This window comes from Palaemon carinicauda, chromosome 19 (genome assembly GCF_036898095.1).
Source record: "Palaemon carinicauda isolate YSFRI2023 chromosome 19, ASM3689809v2, whole genome shotgun sequence".
Classification (NCBI taxonomy): domain Eukaryota; kingdom Metazoa; phylum Arthropoda; class Malacostraca; order Decapoda; family Palaemonidae; genus Palaemon; species Palaemon carinicauda.
Genome location: NC_090743.1, coordinates 2,976,453 through 2,989,337, shown reverse-complemented (window position 1 = coordinate 2,989,337; position 12,885 = coordinate 2,976,453). Strand labels below are relative to the sequence as shown.

The window sequence follows — 12,885 nt, the reverse complement described above, 5'->3', positions numbered from 1 at the left end:
TGTGTTTATATACTGTATGCATATATATATATATATATATATATATATATATATATATATATATATATATACAGTATATATATATGTATATATACATATATATACAGTATATATATATATATATATATATATATATATATATATATATATATATATATATATATACATGTATTAAATATATCTGTACATACCTACATACACGGTATACAAAGTTTTTATCAAGAAAATAGTAAATTCATAAACAGCGACTGGAAATTTATACAAACTATATATATATATATATATATATATATATATATATATATATATTTATATATATATATATATATATATATATATATATATATATATATATATATACTGTATATATATATATATATATATATATATATATATATATATATCTATATATATATATATTTATATATATACTGTATATATATATATATATATATATATATATATATATATATATATATATATATATATATACTGTATATATATATATATATATATATATATATATATATATATATATATATATATATATACATATATATATATATATATATATATATATATATATTTATATTTATATTTATATATATATATATATATATATATATATATATTTATATTTATATTTATATATATATATATATATATATATATATATATATATATATATATATATATATATATATATATATATATTAATCACCAAAGATAGCAGGCAGGATCTAGAAGCAAATATAACGACAACTGATTCATGTCAATGTCAATGTAATTAGACAGCAAATGGAGAAATCAACAGAGAATGACAAACCTCTATGTATGGCATTTATAGACTATGAGAAAGCTTTTGATTCTGTCAAAACTTTAGCAGTAATGAAAGCCCTAAATGAATCGTATGTTTAACAATTGAATATATCTATACAAGAAGTACAGCATACCATAAAACTACCTATATTGACAAAATCCCGATTGAGAAAGGAGTTAGACAGGGAGACCACATATCCTGAATATTTCACAATGTGCCTAGAAGAAATTTTCAGGAATTTGAATTGGAAAAATTAGGGATTAATATTTTGGGGAAATTAGGAATTGATATTAATGGGTAATACCTTAACAATATAGAATTTGCACATGACATAGTTGTTAAGTGAATAATGGGAGGAATCGCAAAAGATGAAAGATTTGAATAGAGAAAGCAGAAATGTAGGACTGAAAGTGAATAGAAGTGAAACTAAGATAGTGTTCAATGAAAATGCAGAGAGACAACAAATAAGGGTTATGGATTAACGCCTAGAGATTGATGATAGATATACATACTTAGGAAAGACAGGAAATGTTTTCCCAGGACATGAGACCAAAAAGAAAAGAAGCATGGGATGGAGAGCTTTTGGTAAACAAAATGAGATTATGAAATGTGATATGTCACTTTCTGAAAAGTAATTCACCTCTTTAATTCCTTTACAATATAAAAGAAACCTTGTTTGCACTATCACTTATAGAGGGTATAACCTTTGTTCTGATTACCTCAACATTCATAAAGAACTAATGTATGTGAAAAAATTACTTTACAGTAATGGATTTCCATATAAGTTTACTGATACTTACATAGGGAAAATGCTAAACATACTTATGCTACCGCCATATGAAAAGCAACCAAACGTTTCTCGAAAAAATATATTCTTATATTTAGGGTCCCACAGTTTTAAGACAAGAAATCTCTGCAGTAGAATTATACTTGAATTTTATCCACAGGTATCCTTGAAGATCTTATTTTCCCCCTCAAATGCAATAAATAAATCTTATAAGTTTAAAGATCAGGTCTCAGGTGATCTTTGTTCAGGTGTTATGTATAAACATAAGTGATTGCTGTAATGTATCATATATTGGGAAAAGGGAAAGCATTACCGAGCAAGATTGTCTGAGCACTTCGGCCGTTTGCCTAGAAGAGGTAATTATATGGCAAAACCACCCCATTCTGCTATTAGAGACCATTCATAAAGGGAGCGCCACCAAATGTCCACTTTGAAGAGTGATGTGGACTTTGTAATGATGGAGTATACTAGAGAATTTCAATTAAGCTACGAACAACCTCTCAGTCCCCATTGTGTTCGTTCATTGAGGACTGTGTATATACGTATACTGTATATATGCATATATGTATACATTTATATATGTAATATGTATGTAATATATGTGGATACAGTTTTTTAATGTAGATGTACATAAATGTTATAATTTTACCCTTATTTTTTGTACCTTTTCGAGTGTTAAAAGTGCTTTATGGTCTTCAAGGACTTTACTGTGAAAGACTAGAACAGAGAATTGAATGCAACATAAATACAAAAGGGCTAATGTATCAACATGCAAGGCACAGACCCGGTGTTTATTGGGGAAACCTCATTAGTTCAAGCTCATATGAACCTGTCACAGCACCTCAGTAGCTGAAAGTCGTCTGCTATGATTCCTATGAATGATACAGTATCATGTACGGCGTCCCGGAAAGGAGCCATCGCTCCAGTCCCTGCTAGCCTACCAACATTACTGCAATCCCTCAAGCTTTTCCCATTAAATGATAGACAATGCATCTCTGTGTGATCAATCACTTCAAGAACATTATTAAGATAAGTAACCGTATTCAGGTTTTTTCTTCCTTTCATGACTTGGTTATTTGTACGTAAGTATGCTTTTTAAGCTCCAGTAATCAATTGATTGTGTTTGTATCCTGCCTCCAGATGTTACCGTGTTGTTTCCTATTAGTTCAGATGTACTTTTATATATTTTGTCTCAGTAACGTAAAAGGGGTGTTGTTGCTTGCCTTGCCATTTTGGGAACTTCATTTCATTGTCAATGAGTTCCAATTATTACTTTGTTATGGATTGCGATTGAAGGTTAATTTCAGGTGTTTACACCTGGGCCAGGCTAGCATAGCCTTATTGAAGGCCGTCCATATGGGATAAATTTAAATATTACTTTTAGTCAGTTTCTAGCTTAACGTCAGTTGAATCCTGATCGAGTGTTCATTAGCCTATCAGTTAAAACCTAAGTGTTGAGGATGAGGCAAGATTAGTCTACTCATTCAGCTGTATTACAGCTGTTCATTAAAATTTATTTTTAGATGGTATTCCCGTACACTGTACATGATTGTATTGGAGTACATGATGTTTTAAGGGTGATGTTCCCATCTTCCTACAAATGGGTATATAATTATGAGGGTGCTGACAGTCAGTCATTTATTCTTTAAGGTAATTGTCCTTCATTATTCATCTGGTATGGGTATTGGAGGGAGAGAAAAGAGGTATCATGGAATCATATATTAAGTGACTTCCTATTTTAAGGGTGGGTAGGCTAATTTGAGTAGTTCTCATAACCTTTAGTTTGCTAAACCATGAGGTTATTTGATATTTGGCTAGGATGGCTGGTCACCTGTCTTATTGAAGTGAATATCTTAAATAAGAGGGTAATTGTGTTGTGAGCATATCTCTCTTAGTTTGGTGGTTATTATAGGAAAGGGTGGGGAGACTTCCTAACCCCTTCCAGGAGCGTTTATAATTAGTGTTTTTCATTTAAAGCCTTTTTATTGCAAAAGTGTCATTAACCAAGAGGTATCCTGGTTGGATATGATAACTCGGGTAACCCGAATGGGGTCACGGGTGAGTAGAAGGGTTGCAGCAGTGAGCATCAAAGGGACTCAGCGTGAGCGGGCCTGGAGCCATCGATGGCACAGATCTTGGTGTTGCTGCTTGCATTGGGATATTTCTATTGATTGGTGCTGAGCTTTGAGCTTTGGGAAATGTTTCATTTGTTTGGAGTGGATCATTCCTCTCAGAATTTGGAGCCTGAGGCAGAACACCTAAAAGCTAAGGCAGTTGTCCGCCAATCTACGTGGGTGAAAGGACTTTGTAAGATTGCAGGGCCTGCAAGGAGCTTGGAGATCTCATTAGTCTTGATAACCCAATTTCAGAAGTTAGGGGTTTTGTAAATGGGGCCTAGTTGACCAGGCCTTATCCATGTTGTTGACCTTGGATCCATAGATGACCTAGACTCCTCAACCTCAGAAGAGGAAGCCATCCTTTAAGGATCTCTGGGGATATCTCGAGGACCACTTCACTTCCTAATTCGGTGCCCAGTCTGCTTGGATTTGGTACACCTGCTGATAGTTAGAATAGTATAGACATTGATCCTCTCTCATTATGGTCAGGTATTGTTGACCTGTCTTCTGATTCCTTCATGTCCTAGCCTAGGGTTGCAGCTCTAGCTGGGCCTTCAAGTTACCAGCTTCTAAGGAAGGTTCCTATGGGAGTTCTTTCTTCCAACCATTTGGATTCTGCCGTGGCTTGACCTTTGGGTTTTCAGCTTCCAAGGAAGACTCCAATTGAGGCTATTCTCTCTGGTGTTAAGAATTTAGCTGTTGCCAGGCCTTCGGGATACCAGCTTCCAAGGAAGGGTTCAGTGGAAGTTTTTCCTTCAGTTTAAAGTATTGAAGGCTTGGTAGTGGGGCTTCTGCCATGGATGTTGAGGAGAGGGATTTGGTAGGTAACCCTTTGCAATCATGAAATGGAATGTATTTGTATTGTGGCCCGAGTAAAATGTTTTTTGGTGTAAATATACAGATTTGCCATTTGATAACGTTTGAGTTTGAAAACTGGCCGCATATCCAGACTCAAGGTGGAGATTCAAGATTAATCTCTTAGGGCATGTTCCCACATATCCCTGAAGGAGATTGTTCTAATGCCATACAAGGCTGCTTTCAATACCTCAGTAAAAGCAATATTAGACTCTCTAGGTTTTCCTCACGACCACAGTTTGCTTGATGCTTTAATGGTCGTAATGACAGTGCCTGGCCAGAAAATGCCCTTTTTTGAGGGAGTTACTGCTTAAAGGTGGTATTACCTTGTTCAAAGAGTGTAGTCCCTTCTGTGAGTGTACCTGAAGAACTTGAAGGATTCCCGTAAATAAGAGGGCTTCGTGAAGTCTTCCTTACCAAGAAGTTGGACGCTCAGGTTGGAAACAATCAATTGGGGGACCATTTTCTTTTGGTCCCATATCACCTTCAAATTGTGGAATTTAGTGCCAGACAGACCTTGTTCATTTTGGTGCCTGCCGTGTGTTCCTTGTAAGTGGGGCCTATAATGAGATCCCAGATGATAGCCCAAGTAGTGTGTAAGCCCTTCTATGAAGGTCTGCTTAACTTTATCATGGTAAAGTTTGAGGTTGGGCATAGCGCCACATTTTGGTGGCTTTTGGTGTCATAAATAGGAGGTAAAGGAAACTGTTGTAAAGTATTCCATCATGCAAGGGGCTATTCCCCCAATCCCTTGTGGACATAGCAAAGCAGAAGGAATGGCCATGTCACTTCCGGAGAATGGAGGAAAGGTTTTCAGCCTTTCCTTAAAGATAAGAAGCTTTTATTCATAGTCTAAACAATGTAAGATCCAGTAGCAGGCTTGAAAGATATCCCACAAAGAGGCCTCTTCCTGTATCAAAGTTTTATTGAAGAGAATGAGAACAGCAATATTACTCCTTCATAGGTGAGGCCTTGTCCCAGGACCAGCTAAACTTTGATTTTAGGGTAAGAGGAGGCCATTGGAATATTTCAGGGAAACAGGAGATCTAGTAAACCAAATATAGGCAGAGGATCTCATCGATGAGGAGCTTTGGGATAGGGGTCATCTCCATGGTTTCAGGAGTGTTGGTTCTTTTCTCAAGTGAGCATAAGTTTAGTTCCAATGGGTCTCAGTTGGTCATGGATAGCAAACACCCTCCACTAGTCTCCATTCCACAAGTCTTATTAGGCTAGGTGTACAGGTTCAAAGCAGTGCCATTTGGACTCAATATTGCCCCAGAAATGTTTGTAAAACTAGTAAAGTAGTGCTCAAACTCCTGAGGTTACAGGTCGTTCAGATCATTGCCTATTTAGATGATTGGATGATTTGGGCAGAGACAAATGAATTATGCCTCAAATACACAATGAGGTTTAGCAGATTTTTCAGGACATTTGGTTTTTTATCAACTTCGCAAAGACAAATCTAATTTCAAGAAGGGCATTCAGTGGTAGTGAGGTTCCAATGGAATATGGTGAAAGCTACACAAGCCTTACAAAAGCATCTCAACAAAAAATTCTAAACAGGGTCTAAGCCTTGGTTTTGAGCTATTTCTTTTGTAAGAGGCAACTGGAGAAGATTTTGACCCTAATTTAGTTTGCCTCGATAGTTGATCCTGTGTTAAAAAACAGAATGAAATACCTCAACTCAATTAGGTGTGGAGAAGGATGGCATGGAAAGGGTCTCTGGACTGTTGGGCTCAGTCACTCTGTCAGTGCAAAAGAATTCTCAGGTTATGGATGATGCTGAGTTGCTTGGCCAGGACTGTCCCATTGGTCCCTTCCTCGGTTACCATAATTATTCTTAGAGATGTGTCCAGATAGGGCTGGGGAGGTCATTTAGAGGAGACCTTTGTGTTTGGGAAATGGTCCCTTCAGTTTTCAACTTGTATGCAAATGTATTGGAACTGATGGCAATCTTCCTTATGTTAAAGATAATTAGTTCACATAGGAACTCGCATATAAGATCTTCATAGACGACCAGGTGGTGGAGTATTGCCTCAGAGATGGGGATCCTGCTCGGGAATGCTCATTGTAGTAACCCTTCAAGTTACGGAGTTCCTTCAGGAGAGTAAATGTGTTCCTCTCACCATGCCACATGACTTGTTCACTCAACATAGCAGAGGATGCCCTATCCAGGGAGACGGTCCTGCATACAGAATGGATATTGGACCACAGTACTTTTCAGGAGGTTTGGAACTAGTTTCAGATCTCCAAATAGACATGTTAGCTGCGAAAGAAAACCACAAACTTCCACTATATATAGCTCTGATTGTGAACTCCCAAGCATTGGCAAAAGATACTCTGAATTAGATTGGAACAGACATTTGCCAGTCTTTGTGTTTTTCTATTAGTTTGATTTCGTAGGTTTTGAATATTATCAGGATTTTTCAGGTACAGCTGTGCTAATTGCCCCCCATTGGCCCAACAGGTCATGGTATCCACTGTTTCTGCGTCTGAGACCAAGAATACACCTTCTTCGGTCTGCACAGCTGTATCAGAAAGTAGGAAGGCGGATTACCTGTGCTACCTCCTAGCTCACCCAGAACCTTCACACACACTCGTGGTTTCTCTCTCTTATTTTTGAGAAAGATTTCTCAGCCCACAGTTTGACATTTGATGAGCTGCAAGAATGCTTCATCGACAAGACTACCAATCTGTGTGGAGACATGGATGGCTTTTCCACGGAGTCAGTTACCCTGTCATATAACCCTGGACTTCTAGGCTTCCTTTTTGGGTCCACTTCTTTGAGAAGAAGCTCCAGCCATCAACTGTATTGTCATATAAATTTATTTTAACAGACCTCTCAAGTGTATCTTTGACATGGATCTCAACTCGGACATGTTTAATAAGATCAACCAGTCCTTCACTTAGCTTGAAAATCTCCATCCACTTCTGTGGTTACTTGATCTCTGGATAGGCTTCTTAAGTTTTGGGTGTGGTTAGATTACTCCACCATTCTTCTTGAGATGCTTTTTAAAAAGCTACAATTTTAATAGCTTTAGCCTCCAGGAGTTAGAGTCAGAGGGACCGGAAATTCTTTACAATATCGTAGGTCATTCTTCTAGTCCTGATTCTAGGTCTACTGTTTCTAGCCAAAACAAAAGCCCCTTCAGAGACGAGATTCACTTTATATCTTGGTTCTAGAGTCGAAAGATAGTCATGGTCGAGAGTTTGTTTTGATGTAAGTACCCTGGCAAAGACTGGAACAATGGTTCCTTTCTGGGACACCTTGCATGACATCACTCATAGCAGATGACTTTCAGCTACTAAGTTGCTGTGGCAAGTTCAAATGAGCCTGAACTTAAAAAGTCTCCCCTCTACACACTGATTCCATGCCTTGCACGTTGATACACTAGCCCTAAAGCAGGAAAGACAATAATAACATGGTATTTATTTCGTATGGGATTCCTTGTTTTAGCTTTTCACAGGAAAGTCCATGGTGACTGCACAGCACCTCCCTAAAACATGAGATTTCCTTCATCAAACCTACTTTTTTCATATTTTAATGTATGTGTCCTTTTTGTGAGATGTGTATATGAATGTGTTTATTATAAATAACATTGAGAATAGTAAAGAAACCTGGAAATGGCCGGAATATTGAGAATATCTGAGGAAGTGGCCCGGGTTTCAGGGTGACGATCAGTAGGGACTCGGAAATGTAGATGCGTGAATAGTCGACAGCGTCCATTCTTGTTGCCATCCAAGAGAGCAGCATCGAAAAGTCAGCTTCATGGCGTTGCAGTGTTCCTACAGTGCCCGTCCAGCTGCCATTTTTCATAGATATACCCCACTGGTTGTCTATTGGGGTACGCATCTCGTACCTTGCAAATTCAAATGTACTTTTATTATAAAAGACATAAATCATACTTTTTTTTTTATAATATTTACCCTGAAAGTTTAAATATAGCCTAAGAATATGATAGAAAAAAGGAATGCATCTCATTAAGCTTGCATGTCTTTGAAGTTTAACATAAAAGATCCTGTTAGATGCAGACATGACTGCATATGTGCTATATACTGAAATATTATATTGGGCAAATGTGTCTGTGGTATCTCTGGCAATGCTGATTACTGTCCTATTTCCATAACTCACATTATCACCTAAATCATACTTTTTTTTTTATTATATTTACCCTGAAAGTTCAAATATAGCCTACCAACATAATAGAAAAAAGCAATGCTTCTTATTAAGCATGCATGTCTTTGAAATCTAATGTAAAAGATCCTGTTAGAAGTAGACATGACTGTATATGTTCTATATACTGGAATATTATATTGGACAAATGTGTCTGGTATCTCTAGCCATGCTGATTATTGCCCTATTTCCATAACTCACATTATTTAAACACTAAATATCTTGGCAAAATGTCTTATTAGGTATGCTGAAGGTCATCATCTGGGTTGGGGTGGCTTGTGTGGTAACATCCCTGACTGGTGATCGCCAGACAAGGTTTGAGTCTGGCTGAAACTCGTTGGTTCCTTTAGTAGCAGCAACCTTACCATCCTTGTGAGCTAAGGATGGGGCATTTAGGGGAGCCTTTAAGTCTACCTGCTAAGTCATCAGCAGTCATTGCCGGGCCCTCCCTGGTCCCAGCTTTGATGGAGAGAGGGCTTTGGCACTGATCATATGGATATATGGTCAGTATCTAGGGCATTGTCCTTCTTGCTAGGGCAATGTCAAAGTCCCTTGCCTCTGCTATTCATGAATGGCCTTTGTACCTTAGTATACAGTTTGGCTTTTGAAAAGGTCTTGATGCATTTGATGCCCTTCTTATGATTTCCAATCCTATATAGAAATCCCGAGATTTTGTTAAAGAAGTTCGTATGATTGGCCTTGATTTTAGTGTATCCTTTGACCTTGTTAATCATGAGGCCCTTATTTCAAATACAAACAGTTGGGAGTAAGTGGGTCTTTTGTTAGCATTCATTTTGTATGTGATTGACTACTGAGTAGTTGTTGATAGGTACCATAGTTTCTATAGGAATATGATGTTTGGTGTTTATATGGTAGTGTTCGGAGCCTATTACTTTTCATACTATATACACATGGTATGTGGTTTGTACTATAAAAAAGCCTATTGCATACACAGATAATAACACGTTGCAGCACTCCCATCTCCTGAATGTAGACACCTGGTTGCTGAATCCCTTAATATAGATTAGCTAAAATTAGTGCATGGTGAAAATTGTGGGGGAGAAAGTTGGACCCTACTAAAACTAAAGGTAAGATTGTGAGTAGGTCAATGTCATTGGCTCCTCATCCAAATCCTTGCTTTGACAATATCTTCAACTATTTTAATTTATTTAAAATTCTAGGTGTGATTCTTGATTGCCATATTACATTTGAGAAACATATTTGGTTTGTTTCTTCTTCAATTGCAAAAAATTGGCATATTGAGAAAGTCTTATAAGATTTTTGGTGATCAATCTATCTTCAGGTAATGTTTTAATTCTTTCATTTTACGATGTTTTGAATATTGCTCTCTTGTCTGGTCTCTAGCTTCTGGGTAACATCTTAATTTGTTGGAAATAAACTTGCAATCTGCTAAATCCCTTATCCTTGATCTTTCTGTTAACCTCAGGCACTGCCGTTCAGTTAATTGCCTAAGATTTTTCATAATTCTGACCATCCTTTTCATTCAGATCTTCCGAGACTGTATCATCCTGTATGTAGTATTAGGTGTGCAGTTAATTCTAACAGTCTCACCTTCATCATAAAACTCAACACTACACAGTATTCTAGAAGTTTTATTTCCAACTGTGACAGATTGTGGAATGATCTTCCTAATCTTGTAGTTGTATCTGTGGAACTTCGGAAGCTCAAATCTCGTTGCTAATACTTGTCTTTTGAACAGGTTAACATAATCTTGTTTATTAGTTTATTTAATGACTTTTCTTTTTTAATATTGTTGCTGATCTTTGTGTGATTTATCGTTTTTCTGTTGTCTCGCAAATATACAGTAATCTATCCGTTCTTTCACTACTTGCTTTCTGCTTGAGGCTGCATTCTCTGTTGGAGCTGTTAAGCTTTTAGTATCCTGCTTTTCCAACTAAGGCTGTAACTTAGCGAGTAATAATATCGGCGATAATACTAAACACCAGATATTAGGAAAAGCAACGTATGTTGTCTCCTGGTCACATGTACTGTTCAAATTCAGATATGCCAGCGTCTTAGGCAAATGCATAAGTTACTGTATCATTGACACATTAATTTCTAGAAATTCCATTAAAACTAAAAAGGGATTTTGACGAAGGAAAAATCTATTTCTGGGCGAGAGACCTGTGCCGCCCAGTGAAATGCTCCTTTAGCATCATTTCTAAGGTATATAACTGCTAAATAATACCAGAGAAAACAAATTGCATAGGAATGCTAGGTGTGAACTCAGCTCACTCACCTGAAAGGTGTCGGTATAAGTAATACGGGCGTGAAAATCACATGCAGAGGTCTCGTACCAATTAGATATCTCCTCGTCAATATCCCCCAAATCAAAAGAGCGGTCCCAAGTCCACCACAGACCGTCGCTACCCACAATCCCACCCACGCCAATGACGTCACTCCTCATTTAGCATCGCTCTTGTTAAGTGCTGTGATTTTTGCTTTGCCCTAGTTTTATCTAAGCATGTGAAAGTCAAGCTCTAGAGTGGAGTCTGTGTCAAATATCATGAGCACCTATTATGTAAAATGAGCATCATTCTCACAAGAGCTATAGGAATTTGGTTCATCATGGAATATTGAAAATACAATTAGCACTGACTTGTTCTATTCTAAAGGCATTAATCCGAAACAGTAAGATTTTTTAATTTTGTTAATTAGAAAATGTACTGCATTCACCAAAGTTGTACAGTGTTAGTTGCTGTAATATTACAAATTGATAGTTGAAATATATTTATAAAGAACTATAATACCATTCTATCTATAGCAGATGATATATTTATAGAGCATTAATTTTCTGAGTGGGGATACCTTATTGTGGTGAAAGGGTATCTGTATTACAGTGATCACCAAAGCTGTATTAGTCATGGCCAACCATACTAGGTTGGCTTGCTATGAGAGATCAGACCCAAATCTTGCACCATCACCAATATGCAGTGACCAGCGTGGTGATAAAAATAGCCAAACCCAGTTATGAACAAGGATATATCAGAGGCCTTTGTCCTGCAGTGGACTTGAAACGGCTGCATTTGTTAATGATGTTTATGTAGTAAACATCTTGCAGGACTGTAAACATCCCATTTGTGTGCCTTCTGGTTTAAATAAGACTTATATTGTGATGTAATAGGCGCACTACATGTTTGATTATCACCACAAATATTTGATGAACATTCAGAGCTGATTTCTTCCAACATGAAGATAATGTTATGGAGTTGGCAGTTGGGATTTACTAGTTTTGAACGATAAGGTGTTAAATAGTCAATTCATTACTATAAAAATATCATAAGTATTTATAAGTGCATTTCACCGTTTAAAGCATTTTATATTAAAAAATAGAGTATTTTTATTACTCAAAATCAATGAATAATCATTCCCAATAAAGTGTGGACATATTTTGGGCTTGAAATCTTTGCATAAATGCCTGATTTATGAAGAATTGGTTTATAATTTACTGTCATAGCATTTAATTCTCAATCTTATCCTGTAATTATTGAAATTATCTATATAGTCAGTCCATAACAGGAAGAATATGGTCACTTACGTGAAATTGAGGATAGAAGACACTGCCGTAAGCATGCGGTAGTCCAGAGAGTCACTTGAAATGTGGTCACTTACGTGAAATTAAGGATAGAAGACACTGCCGTAAGCATGCAATAATCCAGAGGGTCACTTGAAATGTGGTCACTCACGTGAAATTAAGGATAGAAGACACTGCCGTAAGCATGCGATAATCTAGAGAGTCACTTGCAATGTGGTCACTCACGTGAAATTAAGGATAGAAGACACTGCCGTAAGCATGTGATAATCCAGAGAGTCACTTGAAATGTGGTCACTTTCGTGAAATTAAGGATAGAAGACACTGCCGTAAGCATGCGATAATCCAGAGAGTCACTTGAAATGTGGTCACTCACGTGAAATTAAGGATAGAAGACACTGCCGTAAGCATGCGATAATCCAGAGAGTCACTTGGTGTAACGGAAGAATGTGGTCACTTACGTGAAATTAAGGATAGAAGACACTGCCGTAAGCATGCGATAATCCAAAGAGTCAGTTGGCGTAACAGTAGTTGCAGGTTCATCGGTATTGCGGGAAAAGTTAAGAATCGGGAACCACT

At 36.9% G+C, this 12,885-nt stretch overlaps 1 protein-coding gene across 1 annotated transcript in view; it reads right to left on the bottom strand.

Annotated features, from left to right (window-relative positions):
- The window catches only part of LOC137658883 (probable glutamate receptor), a 54,554-nt gene that overhangs the window by 40,514 nt on the left and 1,155 nt on the right, over window positions 1-12,885 (bottom strand). Inside the window, exons 4-5 of the mRNA XM_068394007.1 lie at window positions 12,768-12,885; window positions 8,198-8,439 (exon numbers count right to left, since the gene is read on the bottom strand). The exon at window positions 12,768-12,885 is cut by the window's right edge and continues 48 nt beyond it. Coding sequence (XP_068250108.1) covers window positions 8,198-8,439; window positions 12,768-12,885 — 360 coding nt within the window. The remainder of the gene's footprint in view (window positions 1-8,197; window positions 8,440-12,767) is intronic.